Source organism: Larimichthys crocea, chromosome III (assembly GCF_000972845.2).
Source record: "Larimichthys crocea isolate SSNF chromosome III, L_crocea_2.0, whole genome shotgun sequence".
NCBI classification, from domain to species: Eukaryota; Metazoa; Chordata; class Actinopteri; family Sciaenidae; genus Larimichthys; species Larimichthys crocea.
In genome coordinates, this window is record NC_040013.1 from 21,000,460 (window position 1) to 21,023,379 (window position 22,920).

General features: G+C 39.6%; 2 protein-coding genes across 2 annotated transcripts; both read right to left on the reverse strand.

Moving 5' to 3' along the window:
* Window positions 1-266: 266 nt before the first annotated feature.
* il22ra2 (interleukin 22 receptor, alpha 2) lies at window positions 267-5,470 on the reverse strand. Its single transcript, XM_010746062.3, has 6 exons — window positions 4,356-5,470; window positions 3,118-3,238; window positions 2,850-3,031; window positions 2,437-2,579; window positions 1,087-1,244; window positions 267-671 (listed from the first exon to the last, which is right to left on the reverse strand). The coding sequence occupies exons 1-5, from the start codon at window positions 4,528-4,530 to the stop codon at window positions 1,095-1,097; spliced, it is 771 nt and encodes a 256-aa protein (XP_010744364.3). The 5' UTR covers window positions 4,531-5,470; the 3' UTR covers window positions 267-671; window positions 1,087-1,094.
* A 3,443-nt stretch (window positions 5,471-8,913) lies between these two features.
* Window positions 8,914-22,920, reverse strand: ifngr1l (interferon gamma receptor 1-like). Its single transcript, NM_001360841.2, has 7 exons — window positions 22,601-22,920; window positions 12,144-12,261; window positions 11,240-11,421; window positions 10,776-10,963; window positions 10,515-10,686; window positions 9,723-9,841; window positions 8,914-9,574 (listed from the first exon to the last, which is right to left on the reverse strand). The coding sequence occupies exons 1-7, from the start codon at window positions 22,668-22,670 to the stop codon at window positions 9,266-9,268; spliced, it is 1,158 nt and encodes a 385-aa protein (NP_001347770.2). The 5' UTR covers window positions 22,671-22,920; the 3' UTR covers window positions 8,914-9,265.

Here is a 22,920-nt window from a genome sequence, read left to right on the forward strand (position 1 = left end):
TTTGGTGATACCGTGCTTTATTACCATGAACTTGGGCATCATAGGGTGAAGCACTGACCTGCATCATTTTAGCTAGTGTGTTAAAGTGTATTCATCCCTGGCTTAAAATAGTCCTCAACAAATTCACTGTTCTGTTTGAGTCTGTGAAAAACTACGGCAGCCAGCTGTTTTAGGAAGTTTGTAAAGTGAAACTTCTTTGTAAAGGTTTGTGGCCACGTTTAGTCTTCAGAGGTGATACAGGTTAAAGGAGACAGAATTAAGCAGGGTAAACAGCACCTTTGGCTTTTATTTTGAAATGCAGCAAATACATTCGTTGTGACACATTCTCAAAGTCGTGTGTCTGATCAGTGTCAGCTTAGTACGTCATAGTAAAGCTCCCATTATTTGTCACTATTCTGGCACAGTTTTAAAGAAAGCTCTTTGCTCAAAGTGTATTTATCGATCCTCACGGGTGGAGATACAAACCAGCCTGAGCCTGGCTGTACTGGAGGTAAATCAAAGAGTTTGAACATAGACAAAGGTACATTTGATTATTGATTAATGCTTTTAATAATAAAGTGCATCACTTTTACTGGCACGGATATTTATGGCTGCAGCTGTCGAGGTAGCGATGGAGAGTTAAAGCTGGAGTGATGGAGTCCAGACATTCAGGGTATCATGTTGGAGGATGTCTACAGCAAAGAGAAGGAGAAGACAACGGAGAAAAGATTAATGAGCTGCACAAAGACTCCACGATGACATTATCACCGCGCTGCACGTCCGTCGCTGAACTAAAAATAGTGAAAAAGGGTGGAGTGAGCAGAGGTAATTATAGTCATTGTGCTAAGATTTCTCCTCCAGGAGTTTCATTTTCCCTCCCTCTTTCTGTCTCACTGCCTCGGGCGATTGTTCTGCGACAGCTGATACTTGACTTCTCATTTGGTAATCCTTTGTCACAACCAGGAGGTTACCTTTCACTCGCTAACGATACTGTCCAGCTGGTCCGTGTGCAGCACAGACAACAATCGCACAAAGATACACGCTTGTAACATATTCTCACGGATTGAAGTCGCTTCTGCAAAACTGGAGACGTTAATGAGGTGATACCTGTGTGATCAGAGCGTGGAGACACATTTCAAAGAGCCACGAGCGCTGCTCTTGGCCTGCAGCAGGATAATGGTCTGGGCTTGGAGGCAGTACACGGCCTTTTGGTTCAGCTCCTTCAGAGGCAGCTTGTTGGAACAGCAGTCCAGCTTATACACCTCCTGAAGAGGAGAGAGACAGATGATGAGTTATAAGGAAATGTTTTATTTTAGTTGGACAACACGACAGTAAATCGAGCCTTAAAGGACAAATTTGTTCTTCTCTATTCGTTGTTGTTATTGTTCTTCTGCTCTTCCTCTTCCGCCGCCTCGGCCTTCTTCTTCCTCTTCTAGTTTCTAACGTGGCATTTAATATGCAAAGTGTTTTTGATATACCTGATCAACATCATCCGATTCTCTAAAGTGAGGATTTGATGTTTTAGATCATAAACTGAATCTCTCAACACGAGAAGACACGTTTTTCACTTTGTAGATTAGACTACTAAAGAAACAATTTACAGATTAATCAAGAATGAAAAATATCTCCAGGTCCACTGGTTCTCAAATTGTTCTAAGGTTAATGAAATAAAATAATTAAAAAATATATTTTGAAGGAAATAAAACAATGAGCTCCCTTTTTTTGTTTCAGCATCAGTCTGATACATAAAACAATGAGCTCCCTTTTTTTGTTTCAGCATCAGTCTGATACGTCGTCACGTTAAGTGTGCACGTGTCCGTGATCAGTGTGACGGTCCGTTGGGGGACCCTGGGGTCTGTACTGATCACATAACAATGCAGTCATTTTGCACATTTAATGAAGCAAGAGAAACTCTGCTCATATTTACACGGACCAAACACAACTCCAACACCAAGCAAAACAATTATCAAATCCGAAATTCAAAATTAAAAATCTGTATAGCGTGATAAAGTCAACCCACTCAGTACCACTCAGTACCACTCAGTTTCCATTGCTAGTGCTCTGACACTTCACGCTACACAATGTGTCAATGTGACAAATTTCACTGTTTACCATCAGTGTCGCTCTATTAAGAAAAAAAACTCAGCAGCCAAAGAGTAAGAAAGAGGCTGAGACTGCAGATCAGGAGTACCCGTCTCTGTGTACCGCTGCTGTACTTTAATGGCGACACTTGGAGGGCCAAATATTTTCTATGTGATGTAAAAAGACTCATTTAGGAGACACCAGCAATTGTAAATCCAACTGAGCGCCATTTTTCAAAGATTTAAAGATTAGGTTGATGCAACGACGACAGTATAAAGAGACACAGAGAGAGACTTGACAAGCTGGTCAACAGCTCCTTCAGGGGGCGTGCAGGGCGCCATATTCCTTTGTGTGTGTGTGTGTGTGTGTGCGTACCTCCTCTCCACTGGTGTGTATGAGGTAGATCTTGTATTGCAGACTGCTGTGCATCTTCCGGACGTTCGGTTTGGGCGGCTTCACGCGGACCACAATCCCTTCCTCTGTGACGTTCAGCCTCAGCACAGGAGGGCTGATGACGGCTGCAGAGATGAGGATCTCGTTAGTTAATCAGGAATCAGAACGTTTATTTTGTAGCTTTTTAACTAAAAAGAACAGGAGTGTATTTTTTTTGTTGCACATTAGTCGAGATTCTGATGCTGATATAGAAAGACACGGCTCAATTGCTAGTATAATAAAGTGACTGCAGTGTATGTATGTACATATATTTCATTAAATTATATCTTTTAAGTTACGTTTCTTAACTTTAAAGTAGATTTAATGTTGACAGGAGGAGGTGTATGAACACTCACTGTCCCAGCGTGGGCTGAATCTCGGGGAGAGGGCCCAGTCTGACTTGCTGGCGGGCAGAGAGGAGGCATGTACTCTAGCGTAGTACCACTCTCTGGTATCAGAGGTCACGGCGCTGAGGTCACAGTGGTGCCTCTGGATCCCCTGACAGCCTTTCACGTCCAGCCACTGAGGCTCTCCATAACTGGGGGATAAACAGAGAAATGTCCAGTGAAACATGAATCATAGTACTCAGATCTTTTACTTGTAACAGAGTATTTCTACACTCACATCTTCCACTGGACGTAGTACTGCAGGGTGGTGCTGTTTGTGGGCGGAGTCCACACTAGGATGTTTTTATAGTCCAAAGAGTTGAACCTCACCTTAGTGGGCGGTGCGAGCATCACGGGAACTGAGGAAGTCATAGATACAAACAGTTGTTTATGAGTCGATTAAAGGTCAAATAATAACGGTGGAGAAGCTGCCATCTGTAAACTCAAACACTTTGTCACTGCTGCTCGTCCTGCGTTTTTAACGTAACCTGCCTCCACCGGAAACAAACTCACACCTTTCACACACCACAGCCTCACAATCCCCAACCTTTCAGACCTCAAGACAGAGCACACGGTATAGAGCCACCCCCTCAACTAATCCTGTGGTGTAAGTATTGTCCCTACTGTCACTGCACCGGTAACCGCCATGTGCTGAAAGTTACAGATGGGTACAAAAATTATGCTGTATTAAACAATTATGTTTGTGGTTTGTATGTATGATTATATATATATCTATATATCTGTGTATTTATGTGAGGCTTTGTACAGACTGTTGCAACATCTGTCTGTCTAGTAATGGTCCATTGCAACTAATTTAATCCATCACATTAAAATGGATCCTCTGAAATTAGATAAAGAGTTCAATGGAGAGAAGAGGTTTCCTGAGTGTTTCCATGACTCTCGAAGACTGATAAACATTAACACTGTGGTCCAGGTCATCTATTCTTTATCTCTAAAAAACCCCAAAATGAAACAACCTGCAGGTTAAGAAGGATTCGCAAATCAATCGATCACATTTAAGATACAACAACAGTTTCTTTGGTGTATTTTGGGATCAGTGATTTTTAAAAAGACAAATCAGATTTTTTTTCCAAAACTGTTTTAAGATTTTTCTGCTCAGGAAGTTTCTCAGACTTTTCACGCTGCAGCCTCATCGATGCGTGCCACTGTTCCTGACACCCACAAATTGTTCAGTTCAGTTCCTCGAAATCATTTATTTTGTTTCAGCAGGTGTCATTCTCTACCGGACACTAAAGTAAGTAAAACTTTGTTCTTCTTAAGCTCAAACAAAATATATATATATGTATATATAACACATGATGTTTGGATAAGGCAGATGATTGACAAGTATGCATAGTTTAACATGAAAGTCAGCCAAGTGTTTTTTTCCAAAACATGAGCAGTGATAGAGAGAGATTTGATCAGACTGATCAGACAATAAACCACATGTGTATGTAAAAATATACAAGAGGTTACCTTGCACTGTGACGCTCAGGTTCTCCAGCAGCACGGCTCCGAGCAGCAGACGGTTCATGGTGTTGATGCTGCTGCAGGTGGACGACAAAAACAACAAGGCACACTGGACTGATCGACAATGCCACCACCTTTTTACACGCGGTCGACTTCCCCTTTCCGTGATGCATGGATGCATTTAACACGTGACAGGTTAACAAAACACTGACGGATTACTTTACAAATGTTCTAGCCTCTGCTAGAACATGTTACTGGAAACCTCAACAGTTCACTAGAAATGTCTTACATCACAAACATCAATGACGGTGCAACAATTAGCTGTTAGAGAGAGAAGGACGGGTGGCGTCTACTTCTTTACACTCACTTCATGTTTCCACTTCATGTTAATTATTGTTAATGTATTTATAAATATATACAGAAGCCGCTGAGACAATCCTGCAAATTAAAAATTAATATTTTACATTGTTACAGTTGGACTGCAACTCTTTGTTAGAAGTGAACAGGCTTTTAATCAGATCTTTCAACTTGTAATAGATGTAGTTAGGTCTATTGTGTTAATTCAGTCAAAGTAATATTAGTACAACCTTTATGTCCTGCAGAACTGATACCACTTCAGCAACCTTTGTCTCTCTCACACTCAGAATGATGGAAGAAAGTGACAAAAATTAACCTTTAAAAAAAGGCGTGACAAGTCCATACATCTAGATTTAAAAGGTTAAACTAGTTAACTAAAAGTAGAGGATGAAAGGTTAAAATACTTACCTAAAAGTAGAGGATGAAAGGTTCAAGCAGTCAGTTAAAATTGTGGGTAAATAGTTTAAATAAGAGACTAAAGGGTATGGATGACTAGTTGGAACTGTTAACTGAGAGTATTGGATGGTTAGAATAGCCAGAAGTTTAGTTTAGATGAAGGATAAATAGTTGAAATGCTAAAATTATTATAGTGTATGTATAATAGTATAATTATAGTGTGCAGCTACCAAGTATCAGTAGTACAGTAGTACATTGATAAGACCCATTTTTATTCCTTGGCTTTTAACCCAGCATGAGACTCTGTTTCTGTTTTTGCTTTAATATTATTTTAACATTGTTTTATCGTTTATTATTGTTTTTATATTGTTCTTTGTTTTATGTGTCTTATTTCATGTTCTATTTTATGTACAGCACTTTGTGTCAGCTGCAGCTGTTTTTAAAGGGCTTTATAAATAAAGTTGAGTTGAGTTGAGTTGAGAACTGTATAAAAATGTATTCAGTTCAAACTAAGACATTCTGAGCAGTGGTGCTGATAAAACCTACTTGTGTTCAGGACTTATTAACTGATGATCAGTTGAGGATACACACCTGATAGTGAGTTCTGTTATCGACGTTACTGGAAACCAAAACCACCACACACAGAAGAGGAAGGAAACATAACTAACAGACACAAACGAGGTCTCCCTTGTCGCTCAAATTACCGCTCTTGGAGGAAGTGGATTGCTGAAATGTCATGTCATGACATCCTGACGAGTGATTCTTCCCTTACGCTACGGGACGGAATCTGATGTAGTGATTTGAATAGTGTGTCAGCGCCAATAACTACACTGAAATACCAACTTCCCTTCCTTTCACAGACAGCACGTACAGTAATTTGGTAAACACACAACAGAAGAAGATCTGGGACGTTAATATTTGGGTCACACGATGATCAACAACTTCAGTTTAGATCTATAAAACGTCTCTTTATTGTTGACCCTCTGTCGTGTTCTGTTTTTTAACAGAGGCTGGGTGAATATTGAGCAGACATCAGTATCAGACCTCCCATTAAGGCTGAAAATAACCACGACAGTCAAATACCGTAAAATATACCAATAAATATGGCTGTGTTTTTTTCTGTATACAGTTAAATAGTCACATCTCAGAAACTTTATTTATACCGCATTTTAAGGGACATTATACCAAATAAAGTAATATTTTATAGTAGAGACAGTTAAATATACAGTGAAACACCGTAATATTTAATAGCATACTCATTACTGTCATGGTTTGGCAGTTTTTCACTGTAAAATGTGACTTTATATGTAAATTTTGGTACGATAAGATTATTTTTACCGGTTTCTTTTTTTACAGTGTAGGAGGAAAGTGTACTCTGTGACTGTGTGTGTGACTGTCCAATATATAATTTTTTTTAAATCTGATATTGCTGGAGTGAGGGTGCCTGATGAAACAGAAATATGTGTACTTGGTATATATCCAAAGAACTTTATTGTTAGTCCAAAATTTTGTTCGTGTGTATGTCAGACTAAAGAAGAAAGTGTTATTAACCACCCAGACAAATTCTAATGATTAAAAACATCGACAAGTTTATGAAACGAGGTGTCAAAATCAGGTAAAAATTAGCAGTATTCTCAGCTCCAGGACTGTGGGGGTGTGTCTGCTGTATGTGCTAAGGACAAGCCCACTCTTGGGAGCAGTCAAGCAGTAATTTCGAAGTGACTTAAACGTGTCAGACGAGTTCAGAAAATGACATGACTAACTTTGAAACACTCTGAGCGAGATGAATTCATCTCCGTCTTTCTGCTCGGGGTGCAGGGGTATGCTCAGGGTGGCCTCAGCGTGTCATCGAGCCACCCTTTAAGGACCGCCCACAAAACCCTGAACTGAAAACTGTTTTAACCTCTAACTCCGCATTTCAGTAATACATCGTTCAAAGTCTTTTCACATGTTTTCAGCAACTATTTTCCAACATATTTAATGTGTTTTCAAAGAAATCTCAGAATTGCCTTTACACACAGTTTAATTGACTTTTTACTGTATTCTGGAATTTTTATGTGTGAGGTACATAAAATGTTTTGCGGAAACTGTGGCTACATATTTAATGTATCAATCTGATAAAGGACACAAAGATAAAAAAGCAGGAAGTACACATTTTAATTGAGTACTGACACGTGTGTTGAAGGCACAGAGATAAGCAGCTGGATACAGAGATAAGAGCATTGACCAAGTTAGAGAATCAACTAAATGTGCTGGTCACCTTTCTAAAATCTAAATACGAACTCAAACATGGCTGTACAAATGTTGACTTGATGTTTCTCGTGGAAAAACAAATTAGAATATTAACTAATGAGTGAAATACACAGGACATCAGTCAATGGAACATAGTACCATTTTGCACCCAAATGATACAACACAACCTGTGTTTGAAAAACGTTTCAGCACGCCTGACATCTGAAACTACATATTTAAACTATGTAACTCTCCTCACTTAAAAAAAACTAAATTTACTGGTAACTAAATGCTCCCTGTTTGAAGTTACTGGATAATTTGCACATATAAAAAGCACAATTGCTCTGTTACCAGAGGCATAAATTTAATTTGAAATTATAGGTTTCTCTCTTGTCCCAGATGCTGGCACGTTTCACGTTTAAGGCTGTGTATTCTTACATACCGAGCACTCTGAACATGGAAATATAAAACAGGTCTAGCACCAAAATAAAAATAAATGACAAGGAGATAAATCAAAATACACAGTCAGCACAAAGATTGCAACATCACGTCACCTCATTCTCATTTAATGAGAACAGTTTTTAAACTGCATTAATAAAAAAAAAAACAAGTGAAACAAACAAAATACATTCTAATCCTGTGTTAATTCTTTGCCAAATAAAATGTCATTTTTTTGAAAACTGGCGGGGTCTTCAGAGATTTATCAAAACAAAGTAACACACTGTACAACTGCAGTATTTCCAGTGGATTATTTACTCCTGCCCCCTTGTTATCCTCATTCTCCACCAGCAGCTAAGGGAGGTGAACTTGGAGGTAAACACTGCCCCCTTCACATACGTCTAAATCTAAAAGACTAAATCGCTCTTGTAACAAAAGCCGACCCAAATGTTCCATTTCACTCCGAAAAAAAAAGTCACATTACGGAAGTTAACTGCAAGAACACAGAAGTGCAAATATACAAAAGGACATTTGAAGTATTCAGACATACTATTCCACAGTGAGCACAGTGACCGATGAGTATAGTAATGTAATACATGGAAACCATACACAGATATTACTGTATGACAGACGGATATGGTTGTTATTACTAATATGATTACTATTATATATTTATTACCGGAGATGAAGCACTGTTAAATCACTGTGTATGACTAATTACAGTGAGGGCTGGAAAGTAGTCTGAGGGTAGATAGTTCCCGTTGTATATTACAAACTTTCTCTAACCCAAGATTACATCCAATGCTCGAGCATATCATGAAAGCTTGTTGATGCAGTATGTACGGCATGCACGTTGGCCATAAGCATCTGCCACATGAACGTAATGTATTGCGCATATGAGACGCTTTCTCGCATACAAGCGTCGTTATGTTTGTGTTTTGTTTGTACACGTGACATCTATTGCACGTCTGTCTGTCCTGGGAGAGGGATCCCTCCTCTGTGGCTCTTCCACCTTTTTTCCCTGTTAAAGGATTTTTTATGGGCAAGTTTTTCCTCACTCGACCCGACGGTCTAAGGACAGAGGGTGTCACTCCCTGTACAGATTGTAAAGCCCTCCGAGGCAAATGTACTTTGTGAGTTTGGGCTGTACAAATAAAATTTTGATTGATTGATGTCTACAACATCAAGTACAAACAGTGAGGGCATTAGCGTATGGGGGGGAAGGCTGTATTATGTACTTTATTCTGACCGCAGTGACTAAGCGAGGGCAGCAAAGTTTAATTACTTAGTTGCCTAATTGCACGTTCTTAGTCAAAATTAACACTGAGCAAATGAGAAGTTCCTGATTCTGTTTTTACTTGGCATGGATGTCGTTTGACAAGAACAACAACAGAAAATCAAATAACACAACTCCCCCGTCATGTTGCTGTTGATATTGTTCAACGCAATGCTCATTTTAAGCGACGTTAGCCCTCAGCCTGTTCATCCTGTGCCTAATCAACCACCGGCCGGCTTTCATAACCCGAGGGCTCAACTTTTGTTTCCCCGTCATCTTCATCCAAATTGCCGCCTTGCGTGTACCCACATCCTTCATTATTCCCTATCTCTTCATCGTCACACACACCATTGCAGTCTGTCAAGACCCCAATGCGTTCACGGACTTCATACTCAGTAGAGGAAGTAGGAGCAGGTGGGAATTCTGTGGATTGAAGCAGAGGCGTGGGCGAGGCAGGCTCCACCTCTGGTACAGAGACTTGGTCTCGATCCCGTACAACGGTTCGCCACAGATGATCCTTAAACGTCTTTAAAAGACACAAAAAGGAATTGTAAGATTAAACGAGTTTGCGTACAACCAGTGGTACATGAACCATAGTTTGAGAACCAGTGTTTTATAGCATATTCAAACTCAATAGAGGCTCATCTAATAAAACCAAAGTTGAACATGCATACCATAGCGGCTGGAAGAGAAGATGAGGGTCTGGTCACTTTTTTGTACACCAAGAAGAGGATGAAAGCCAATGCAATTAAAACCACGAGGGGGACCACGATGTAGATGACGTACATGTAATCTAGACAAAACAGACGGAAATAAATAAGTAAATACATTGACAGACAGAATAATAGCCATAAATACACACACAGCCTAACCAAAGAAACCCGTAGCTCTGATTCACTGGGGTTTCTTGAAGGGACTTTTGTCTCCCTGTGGAGACTCAGATGCAGTAAGGAAACTTTCCAGACAAGCACGTCTCTACCACTGTGTTTCCAACTGCGCAAATGGCTGTTAAACTGATGCACCCTTGGCACAGAGTTAACTTGGCGATTAGCAGAGCACCTGCGAACCTCCAAATGGAGCAAATGGATCTCTGATGTAATGCAAAGTACAACTCTGTGGGCGCTGCACAGTTTCCATGCTCCATCCCTGAAACAATGCTGCTGAAATGCTCTGCACAAACCTGTGTGAGCAGCTTTGAAGGAGTTGTCTCACTGTTGCACACCTTCACGGTTTCCAGAGCACAGAACCTCAAACATAGATGAAGTGGTAGCTACGAAAAGGTGCCAAACATCTGACTCTACCCTAAATATGTTTTGTTTGTTTTTTAATTTGCACATAGTCCCCGTTTTCAATTTTGGAGTCCGACACCCCTGATCTATCAGTTTACACATTAAGTTTCAGCTTAACTAACAACCATAGCAGCACAAAAACAAAGTTAACTGAATTAAAAATAAAAATGTACCAACCATCTTCCGCAGGTAGCGCTGTTGCCGGCATGGCGCAGTATTCTTGCGTGCCTCGTACAGCCATTCTCGCCATGTCTCCCGAGATCTTCAGGCAGAGTTTCTCCTCTTTAGGATCCACCAAAAGCTCATCCTCGCACTCTCTCTCGTTACAATCGAACGTTTTGGATGTCCCCTTTTGTACAAGCAAGCAGTTGAAATTAATATACTATATCAGTGTCCTCATGGTGTCATAAAAAGGTGTGAATCTGTGTGCAGTCTGACCTTGCTGACGACGACTACTTCGTAGCTAAATTCGGGGATGACTTCAGAGCGTGCGTTGTGTCTCTTCTTCTTCGTAGGTTTTGGAACAGGGATCTTATCTCCGTACAACAACCAGGGATGCATGAAGCTGAACTGGGCGTAGCCATCCGGCATGACGGTGACATTGACCGCTGGTAAATCCATAAAACCTGGAAACCAACATGACCATGACTTAATCGTGAGTTGAGTGAACATTGTGTTGAAGACATACTGAGATGATGAAAAGCTAATCTTTACTCTAACTCTGGGATAGCAGCCACAGATTGTTCTGTGTGTGTTATGACATAGGTTATGTTTATGTTTACGCATGGCCAAGGCCTAACAAACACACTGTCTGCATTTCCTCCTCATAAAAAGGAGTTAACTTAGTTATTTTCTGTATTCAGGAAATCTCATTTGAAGCACTGTGAATATTGACTACTCACATTTCTTAGATGCTGGTGAGTTCTTGTTGTAGCTGAACTGGATTCCTTTAGGTGGCGCTTCGTCAGACTTATTCGGGCCAATCACAGCAGATACCTCAAGAGTATAGGTGTCAGCTGGATCAGTGTCAAGTGAGAAATTAGTTTGTAGATTAGGTGAGTCCACCAAATTCAGTTTGGCAGCACTGAGGAAATAAATAAAACAAGAGAAACTTTTTCAAGACAAAGTAATCTGAATTATGTTTGTCATTCACATCTTTAAGTGTATTTGATTGAGTACATGTGTTTGGTCTCTGTTTAATACCATGTGGATGTGTTTGTTGATTGATGTCATTCGTTTAATAACAAGAAAACTGAGGACATGATTTCACGGCACACCGACAAGTAGCTTTCAGTGAAAAAATGTCCTGAATCTATGGAACTGAACTGACTCAAGGATTTGATGTAAAACTGTCATGGGACTCAAACACAGGCGTCAGAAAGAGGTGTGGAGTTTGAAAGATGTTAAGTATTACCAAGTAGCAAGGGTCCATTAGAAAAAGGGTGCATTATGGGAAATGTATGATCAGTATTTTTGGGACTTATGGTATAAACTATAATCACAAGTCTTAACAAAGTATAAAAAATGTATAGGATCTGCTGTACATGTGTGTAAACAGTCAATACATGCTTTGTTATAAAGCAGTATAAGAAATATCAGGTTAAATATCTGTTATGCACAATAAACAATATCTAATCCACACCCACCAACCTACAGATGGATATGTACATAAACATAATCACATAATTTGAACTTAATTTCCCCTTGAACCAAGCCCATGATTGTTACGTTTAAAATAAAGTTTGTTTGCACATCTTAAAATAACAGATATTCAGCAGTGTACAAAGAAAAACATTAATATCTAACCCATGCAGGCTGCCGATATATATCTCGAACTGAAGTCCTGGGGAGAATTCAGTGTAACTCCATTTGACAACGTGGACCAGATTGTGACAGTCGAGCGTCACGCTGGTCGGTGGATCCACTGTGGAAACACAAACACAGATGTCAAACAGCAGATAGTCTGAGGCATTCAAAGTTTACATCAGACCACCAAAGCGAAGTGCTGCATATGACAGAATGACACATGCGGTGAAATGTTTCCAGAAATGTGTTTAGAAACCATTTCCATGTACAAAGGAGCTTTCATCATCAGAGTTTGCCTAAGTTCAAGTGTTGTTAGTACCATAAATGTGCCACTAGATGGCGCCGGTACACTCCTGGTGAGCCTCATTCAGTTTAAGTGTTTTCCCACATACAAGCACAGTGGCCTACATAACTCTAAAATACATCAGAGTCCAAGAGAATAATAAGAGGAAATGCTTTCATTATGGACACAGATCCATTTTTTTATCTTGTGGGGTGGGGGAGCTTCACTCCTGCAGTGGATTTTTTATTACTTTACCAGAAACTTAGACAGAAAAAAAAAAAGATATTTCCTAAAAGCCTTCCTTCACAGCGCAGACTTCCTCAAATCCAAAGTAGCAGAAGCATAGACAAAAAACACAGTTTTCCTTCCTTGATAACCGATCATCACTTTAGTGCAAGGACTTACAGTTCAAATGTGATCTTTGCAGCACTACAGACTGTGAAAGCAAGGCTGATCTTTACCCACTGCAGGTTTATCCAAGACTGACATGTTCTTCCTGTAACATGTGTTACAGGAAGAACATGCGTCATAGCATTGCTATTGTGTCCACATACCAGTAACTTATTCTGCGTCCTTTGAGCTTTCTGATTTTTTTATTGTTTTGTTCACACAATAACACACAATTACACAATTTAATATCATCACATTAGTTCAATGTCGTTTCATTCATGACATCCGGTGAAAATCTCAAGTCACACCCGTCTACCCGTCAGCCTTTAGATAGCCGACATCCAGCGCTTTCTCCACACTTTTGCAACCTGTATCATCACTTGTCAAAACAATCCTACTCTGCACGCTTGCTGAACAAACACCACTGTACGATCTTTCGCGATCTCCAGCCTTTCGCTGACCCATGAGAGGAATTTTGATGATGTATGAGGTTGCTAATGATCTGCAGATTTACATTTTAAATTAATTTAATTAATATCTTCAATGAAATAATTATTTACTTTAAAAAAAAGGCATCCCAGGGAAGAAACACTGTGTTAGATACTAAAGCTATTTTAATGTTGTTTAGTTCTGCTTTACTGAAGCAGAAGGGCACCGTGGGACTGGTCGTCCTCAAATTTCTCTGTCAATATCAAATGGAGCTGAACTAGTTTGTTGACTACACCATCAGATTAACACGACGCTGACATTTTATACATGTTAGAAAAGTTGAATAAGGTAGTGTGTTTGGGATTTTTTGGGGGTCTTTTTCAAGGTTTTTATTGTATAGAGACAGCTGAAAAGTGACAGGTCGAGACGGGGAATGACATGCAGCAAAGGGCTACAGGTCGGATTTGAACCGACACCCAGTGTTTGGGATTTTAAAGCCTGGTGTGGCACTTTTAAGTTCAAGAAACCGTTTGGATTAGATACACCCAAGCACCCATAATTTATGAGTCACCTGTGTTATCAAGCATCTCATGAGAGAGAAGGGAGAAAAAAAAAAAAAAAAAGTACATTTCAGTTTCATTTCCTCTGTGAACTAACATTTACGTGCATGCACGTGATAAGATACGCCCACGCAAACACAGAAAGACGCTCGAAAACAACTTGAGCGAAAGAGAAATCACAGATAGGCAGTAGGGCACATGTACTGGAAGAAAGGTGATAACCGCGACAGCACACTTGGTCGCTGAGGCTGTCACCACAATGTCACTGTAGACTAACACCTTATTTTCTTATTTCACAGTTTGTATCTTCTAGCAGTTTGATCGTCGTTTAAAATGCAAAAGATCTTGAATTATGACAACAACAACAACAACAACAAAAAAAAAAAAAGAGATGCTGAACTTCCTAATGTTAAATCTTCAAATAAGTAACACGTGAAAGAGTTCACAATCTGCACAGAAAAAAGAGCAGCTTGTACAGTAAAAGCTCCTTTACGGTTTATTTATCATATATTATCTGAACTTAAAATTGGGTAACTGATTTCGATGACTCAGTTACAAAAAGGTCAAAATGTCAACTTTGAGAACAACTCGCCAAACTGAGCAAAAGCATAAATTATTTACTAAACACGGAGCGTGTTATTCATGTTTCTGTGTCACAGAAACAGCAGCACAGAGCGAAATCCTCTTTCAGAAGCAGGAAGAGAGAACAGATGCTATCAGACCTAAAAAGGATGTCGCTGCAACACACACACACACACACACACACACACACACACACACAAATGGCTGCAAACATTCCTCACACTTTCAAAAAAAATTCATGGGACGATAAACTGTCCCACAAATTATTGCCGATAAACGATGTTATTGTCAACATGACAATATATCATGTTCACATCATTTTCCTTTAATGTGTCATCGTTCGCTCTGTTGTAAAGTTCTGGACTTGCCGTTTGTGACATGTGACATATTTTCTCGCAGGCAGTTTGTACCTTTTGCAGCATTTCTTTTGCGATGTAGCAAACTACACTTTCTGTGAGCACACACCATTTTGTGATGCTGTGTTTAGATTTATCGACCAAAAGCCTCAGTGAGTGTTGACTTTCAGGACGAAGGCTCTGCATCTCGAAGGTGCAGATGGGAAAACTGGCCTATATGCACTTATTGTGCAAGATAAACGTTTATCTTGCACAGAAAGTAATAGCAGGATGTGAAAGTAGGTCCAGCAATGTGCGGTGCACACCCAGAACACGCCATTACAATACTGTACATTTAGGTTGTCCCACACTTTGAGAGCTGTTGGCATTACAGTACTTTTACTATATAACTCAGTGTAGTGTTGTCCTTGAATTCAGTGTCTGTCTGTCTTTCTAAATCGTACTAAAGAGTGACCTGGAATGGTATGAAGCTGACAGGATGCCATCATGAGGGGAGGAAGGGAGTCAGTGTTGATGGTTTTAACTCTTAATGTACAAAACTGGCTGACACTTTTTGAAGAACAGAGAGATGAGTTAAAGAACAAGAATAATTCTAGGCATCACCATTACCATTTTAAAGTTGTTCAGGCCCATCGATTGTAAAGAGATTACAGATTTCTTTAATGTCATTGTACAAACACACAACGAAATTCAGTCAATCTTTAATCTCTTAGAAAGAGCCCGAGTCCTGATGAAATTCGATGATGCTTCAGATTTGTGATGTATTTTTCATGTGATTTTCTTGAAATCTCTTCAGCAACAACAGATATAAAAGATGATAAGTGTCTGTTAGTTTGCATTTGTGTTAAGATGTATGGAAGTAAGTCTGGTAAGGTCAGTGTACGTGCTGATTCGAGTGACAATGGAGGATGTCCAGAGAAATGCGAAGGGTGTTCCAGATGTGGAGTTTGCCAAACATTTATTAAGGCTGTATCTTTCTATGTTAGATGAGATTGCCTGTGGTCTCCTCAGTGCTGACATTAAATCTTCAACTGAAGATCAACTTGTTGTATTCGACTGCTTGTCTCTTGGTCTTGAAGACACCTATCAGTATCAGTGACATAAAAACATTCAACCATTGTCCAGATCGCTTTCTTATACATCTTCAGGCCTGTTGTTCTTACATCTTTAGTTATTGAGGTCTTCAGAAAGATTACAAAACAGGTTGTTCTACAGCAGGTCCAGCGTTTACTTTACCCTCTATGTCCTGACCTTTATTTTTCCACGACTCTTGCCAGGCTTTTGTTTGTAGACTTTTCCTGTTATTAATGCGAGATCTTTTTGGCTACAGTAATCGACTGGTTGGGCTGAAGGATATCTTCACCGAACACAAACAGCTGTAACTAAGTAAATACCAGAACAGACACATGATGAAGTTTGCTGATGATTCAGCTCCTCATGATGAAGCCTCCTAGAAGGAGAGAGGGACTAGGACATGAGTTGATTTGAAGACTTGGTGTCATGGAAATTGTGTAAGGAGTCTTTTGAGCTAAATGTGTCTAAAACCAGGGACATTTAGGAAGTCGGCACCGAACACAAAACAGCAGAAGATGTTAAGGGGCAATGAAAATGCCCAGGTGGATAATCAAGTATTTGGGTGCTGAGTTTGACAACAAGCTACCACGCAAAAAGTAGATGCAATTTCTAAAACGGTAAATCAACGGTACTTCTTGAGGAAAAATGAACTCTTTTAGTGTGCAAACTAAAATAACTCTGTTCTGTAAACGTTTCATTGAGTCCGTTCTGTCTGTCTGTATTGTGGCATTGTTTGGGAATAAGCCTGTTCCCACCAGCTGCAGCTACAGAGGGAGTTTCAGGTCCTACCTTCAGGCTGTGGAGAGTTCCTGCTCAGATAGAAAAAAGAAAGAAGTTTCTTTTGTCTGCACAGCAAGTTTAGCATTCTGTGCACATAAATCGCTTAAGTGATCTCTGAACTTAAGCACTTTATTTATTCATGATTCAAGTGTTTCTTCCTCTGATCTCTTAAGAAAACTGAATTCTGTGATTCTGTTTATACTGTAAATCGTTTTCAGATTGACTCAGACTGACTGGAAATGCGTCCGCAGTTCTGTTCTCTCTCTGTCACAGTCACAGTGAGATTACAGCCCGACCACAGTCGCTGACACTCACGTAAAAGTGAAAAAAGTGAAGCAGAAGGAAGTAAGAAAATAGATGAGACCGACAGAACAACAGAGACACAAACTGCACAATGGAGTTCATCTACATCAGGAAAAATGCCAAAACTACAAAATATATATCAAAATCATGCATCAGCTATTTAGCAACACAGAACAGCAAGCTACATGACGCGTAGTTTTCTGTCACAACAATGTCTCAGCCATATTAACTGTCAGCCATAGACTGTGTTCACAGCAGACATTTGGACCTGTAGCACGAGAAACACAAGTATAACTAAATATTAGGTGTAGCAGGGCTTTATTGAGTATCCCTAAGCCATGGCAGTGAGTCAACATGCACAACAAAGTGCCTGAACTAGCTCGACTAAATATCATTTAATTATTTTTCCTCCTTTCCTGCTGGGACACGCCAAAAATACAAAGAGAAAACGTTAAAACATTAACTGTCTGAACATAAGCAGCCACACAAGAACACAGAGATACAAGAGATTTATTCAAAATGAATCAGGATATAGTGAATATTTGAACCAATAGCAGTACCTTTTTTCAGTTGTAAAAAGCTTCTCTCTATTCCAAGGCACTACTGCAGTGCTTACACACCGTCTTATATCCCCATAAATAGTATTCAAGTCATTACTCCAGATATCAGAGCCTAAGTCAGCCTAAAATGGGTAGGTTAGTGGCAGAGGCACACTGACCTAAAAATAACTTCTTATTGGGAATGATGAGAAAGTCTCTTGAGATAAGATTTACCCCAAATCCACAGTGACTCACAAACTCAGTCGTGCCAGCGTGCACATACATGAGTGAGAAAGTTCATGTGGTGCACGAGCCTGTCAAGTTTCAAATGTTTGAGTCTCAAGGTTGCGACAGTCCTGACTAATGCTGGAAAAACCCTAATGCAACATTAACCTCCTTGAAAACAGTTCTCGGTCGGTACCCTTAACAGTACAGAGTGCGCTACCCAACCTTTTTAAAATCATGCCACTGTGACTAACACACCTTTAAAGCCGCCTTCAGTTCAAGGCAGCTGAACCAATTATTTTTTATTTTGGTCTTTAAAGTGCCACAAAATAACAAATATTTTAAAGCCCAAACTGGGGTCTTAAACTTTCTTTTTTTGCCCAATCAACAGCTCCAAACCTCTAACAGTATAAAGGACGGACAGTGTATGCAGGTTTCTGAAGAGCTGTTTTGAAGCTAATCTTGTTTAAGCACCCAGACGGGTCATCGACTGCTCAAATAAACCATCTGTAACGGCACCTACCTGTCAATCATCCTCAGTACAGTTGGGGTTAGGGTTAGTTTGGCATTACAATACGGGGGCTTATTTAGATTGACTCGTTCTGTAGCCAACCCTTAAGTTGTCGTTTGAGGAACTGCACTTTTGCATTGGCTTTACTTCACAGCCACAGAGGTTGCCGCTAGGTCCAAACCCAATCAAATAAATAAAAATAATAATAAAACTGAAAAGATATTGAAACAATGAATCAGTTATTGAAATTCAATTCAATGAATCGACCATTTGTTTTAGCTCTACTCAACTGTTTTCATTCTGTGTTTAACATCCAGCCTTAATTGTCCTCCTTCTCATCCATGGTTCTCCACAACAATGGGAACGGAAGAATGAAAGCACACTCAAAGGGGGGTGTAAATTTTCTTGGAAAGTCCCAGTCATTCTGCTGTTAAATTGTACACGGTGACTCAGCACAATTACTTATGTGGCTCCCAGGGAATGCATTCAATGTTATCAGCCAGATAACAAGATTCATGTATCAAGACGTAACATAATCTTCTGGGCTCGACCCCGTCTTGTTATATGACCATACTCTTCACTGTATAAACACACCTAGAACTTGTGAAAGCCACAGTGGCAACTTCAAACCAATACAGATATTTTAAATCATACCAGCGACCCACGCATATGCCCACAGGACCCCCTTAGTACACACACTATCACCACAATACACAGTGACTGACAGGAAGTTGAGGAACTCTCAGTCTTACAAAGTGTAGTTTCCTATCCCACACTGTGCAGCTATAATACTCTACACTGGCGGTGATAGAAGTGATTTTCCTGACTTATGTTGTAAATTTTATCTAAAAAGTACGACCAAACTAACTGAGTCAGCTCGCTGGGAGTGATTTCCTACTTTTCATAAATACAAAAGCAGACGTATCAAGAATTTGTCGGCATCTAATGACATGAGCAGCAGTTCAAAGTGACTACTTCTCAAAGGATTTCAATCCCCCGGACAAATTTCCCTTCAAATGTCGGGAAACTTTGACCACAACTATGTTTAACAGGAAAACATACACTGGCCATATAGAAGACTGTGGGGGCTATCACACCTCAGTTACGTCCATTAATTCTTAGTCAGGCTGATTCATATTAGAGCTGGAGTGGGACAGCAAGAGATTTGGACAACTTGATGTACAGAACAGAATAATCTGTAGAAAATCTACTTACTGTTAAATTGAGAATGATATATGCCAACAGGGTTTGTTTCAGCAAGTGTTCAAGGCCAGATGTTGTGTTAGACTTACTTGATGTCTGATAAAATTTCGTTTTAACTTCATAACAAGACATGTCATTAACTAACAAAAACAACCTGCACAATAACTCCCACAGTACATGCTAGAAAACTCAAAAACTGCATTTCCTGTGGAAAATGCGGCGTAGACACCTTCTGCTGAAATGCCTCGTGCAATAAAAAAGGTTGAAGACAAGTTTAATAGTACAAAGTCTTGTGTACAGTTTAAAGTTTGAATGAAGTCTGTAGCACAAAGAATGTAGAATTAGTGGAAGCTGAAAGTGTTTGTAGAAAGATCTGAAGGTTGTGCCATTCATTTTAATGTAAAATTCTGAACATGGAAAATGCTGAATATTTTATGTTAAGTATGAATGGTACGAATTAGTAAAATATTAGCCATCATGTCCTAAATGAGCTGAACGTTGTGATGTTTGAATGGTTTCTGTAGGAGTAGTTAGGTGCCAAAAAACCCAGGTGTGAGAATAATAAAACATTGGACACCGATTTGGCAGTAATAATGTCTAGGGGACATGGCTGCTCTGTAACATTAGCTGCTGCTGGCTGAAAAACAGTATGATAGTGTACTAAAGTTTAAATGAAGTCTGTAGCTGAAAGTATGTAGAAGTAGTGTTGAAGATTTGTAGAACGATTTGAAGGTTGTGCCATTAATTTTTATGTGGAAAAAGTTGAATACTTTAAAAAGTATGAAAGGTATGAATTAGTAAAATAAACGCCATAATGTGCCGGTTCGACATCCACACTTATTAGGTCAATGCTACACCTACCACCAACTGGACAGGGCAGCCTACATGTGGTAACTGACAGCGTTACAGGTGAATGACGTGACAGAAGACCACCCTTAATCTGTCAAAATGACGGCGGCCCTCATACGTTTCTATCATTGTTAAATTAGGAATTAGGCCGTCCTCTCTGTTTTAAATGGTTTCACTCTAACGTTTCTCAGGGTACATACATTGTACATGCTTCCTGTAGGTGATGTCTTATGACTCACGGTTATATATTTCATTAGAAGGGATGATCAAAACCTTTAAAATTTAGCAACTGGTTTGGCTGCAGAGAAAAAAAGCAGATGCAGACCAACTTTCCTAAACTAATTGGTGAAAAAAAAAGATACCCAGTTCTCACATAAAGACGGTGACCAAAGCCGTTTTCATTTATTGAAAAAATACTGCACATGTATGGCCGTTCCTATCCCAACAGGATGCTAAAAAAAACTCTTCCATGTGTTTATTTCCAGTAGTTTTGACTACTGTAGTGCTTCCGAAACAACCCATTAATAAATTACAATTAATCCAGAACTCTGCTAAAGAGACATACACACCGGCATTTTACAGTTATATAAATGGTTTATAAGCCTCTTAATAGTTTGAGACCAGTCTAGATTACTACTTTATCATTTTATGATCTGGTATAAATAACAAAAACTGAACTAGGCAACAAAATCAAGAAATTCTCCAACTAAAGCTATAGATGCAAGCTTTGAGAACAAAAAATATTCATTCAACATTGCTTTTAACTGTCACTCTTCTCGTAAAAAATATTCATTCAACATTGCTTTTAACTGTCACTCTTCTCGTCTTTTATTATTTTCTTTTCCATATTATGTCTGTTGTTTTATTTTGTTGTATCTGTTAGATATTTTTATTCTTTACAGCAAACCTGTCCTTGCTATTTTACTGCATCTATTTTGTTATTATGATCACATCACTGAAGATGCATTTTGACAGCAAGTGTGCAGAAGTGGATAAGTGCTTGCTGCCTCTTTAATTGAACCACTAATAAGATTTTTGTCCATGCGCAACAGTCTTGGCACTGAGGTGTCTGCACATACAGTAGATGCATAGTTACATACTAACAATAGTACTATTATATATATGGGTTGCATGAGACACTTATTTGTGTGGTTAGCTGGTATTCTAAGGCCTTCTGGACTTTGGGGTCAATTGGATAGGGATGCTGGAAAGTCACCATCTGGTATTAGGTTAGATCTAATCTAATCTAACCATCCTTTGCTATCATATGTCTTGACATAACATTATCTGTCCCTCTCTTAAATAAGAGTATACTGTTGCCTATTTTGACTGCATGTTTGGAAAGAATTACCTCCATAGTATATAAGGTTAGTTTGGGTGAGTCTCATCATTCGGCCAGGGGCTCTCCAAGTAATGTTTTACTTGCTACAATACTGAACTTATTGTAATAAATCTGTTATACAACTAAGACAGTGTCGGCGGAGTTTCTCTTCAAACATCTTCAACTGCATCGCCACTGAATATATATGCGACAGCACCTAAAGCAAATGATAAATTGCCAGAGATTAAGGCTATGATAGAGAGGCTGCGGCAAAACCTTAGCTGTGCATCCTGTTTTCATTTGTGACGTTTTATCTATGTCAAATGAATGAATCAAAATAAAATAAAAAACAGCCATGTGCATTTGCAGCAGCATTTGCATAGATAATAATAATCTCATTTGTGTCCATTGATAATGATAATGCTTTTTTCCCCTCTCTGTCTCTCTCTCTCTGTCTCTGCAGGATTTCATCACACAAGGTGTATTGGGTAATACTGAGAAGTACAAAGAGGAAACAGAGAAAACCCCACCAAAAAAAAAGAAGACACATTTAGATCAAGTGATCAGCTAAATGTGAGCCCAGGTTTTTTGACAGGTTAAATTATGATTATGTTTACAAGGTTACAGCTGCTCTCCTGCCTAAATACACCTTTCAGACAGCTTCACACTATAACCCTGTAATGTTTCCACACTAAACCTTATCACTTCATCCACCGTGTTTGAGCACTACAGTCAACACATGTGACGAGAAATGACAGAGAAACACACCCCCGGCTCGATGCCTCCCTCCCTGCCCGCCTCCCTGCCTGTTGTCCTCGGCTGGGATTCACCATGATTTCCCGTAAGACATCCGCTCCTGTCCTCGTTTCACCTCTCCAGACAAAAACAGCCCAATAACTCACACTGAATTACCATACGCCGTGTGATAAATAAATAAAAAACCCTGTATCTATTCTGCTTTTTTTTGTTTGTTTACAGTTTAAATTTGAATTCATGTTTTTAACCGTTTTAACGGTCAAAGTTAGCTCGAGCGTGAATTGCAGTTAGCTTACCGTGGGCCGCTAGGAGCTGGATCCCGACGAGGAGAAGGATGAAAACCGGGTTGAAGATACCTCTGCTCATGGTTCAGTCGTCTTCGTATTTAAAAACAAGAGAGACAGCCACTTATCAGACAGTCATGTACGCCACTGCAGAGAGACGAACACGTCCCAAACACCAGCTACGCCTCTGCCGCCGCTGCCGCTGCTGGAAACGCTTCCTCTTTTAGCCTCGTAAATCGCAAACTTCCAAACACCTCATATGCATATTGCTACTGCTTAAGTTCACTATCAACTAGTGATAAGGCTACTCTTATAGAAAGGAAACAACTGAG

What these genes read in the sequence shown, in the direction of transcription:
- il22ra2 (XM_010746062.3), bottom strand. Translation starts at nt 4,530, where the DNA reads ATGCATCCATGCATCACGGAAAGGGGAAGTCGACCGCGTGTAAAAAGG. An exon ending in CCTGAGCGTCACAGTGCAAG is followed by an intron (nt 3,239 to 4,355) that starts GTAACCTCTTGT and finishes TGACTTCCTCAG; the next exon opens with TTCCCGTGATGCTCGCACCG. An exon ending in TACACACCAGTGGAGAGGAG is followed by an intron (nt 1,245 to 2,436) that starts GTACGCACACAC and finishes TCTCCTCTTCAG; the next exon opens with GAGGTGTATAAGCTGGACTG.
- ifngr1l (NM_001360841.2), bottom strand. Translation starts at nt 22,670, where the DNA reads ATGAGCAGAGGTATCTTCAACCCGGTTTTCATCCTTCTCCTCGTCGGG. An exon ending in CCAGCTCCTAGCGGCCCACG is followed by an intron (nt 12,262 to 22,600) that starts GTAAGCTAACTG and finishes GTGTTTCCACAG; the next exon opens with TGGATCCACCGACCAGCGTG. An exon ending in AAGTAGTCGTCGTCAGCAAG is followed by an intron (nt 10,687 to 10,775) that starts GTCAGACTGCAC and finishes CTTGTACAAAAG; the next exon opens with GGGACATCCAAAACGTTCGA.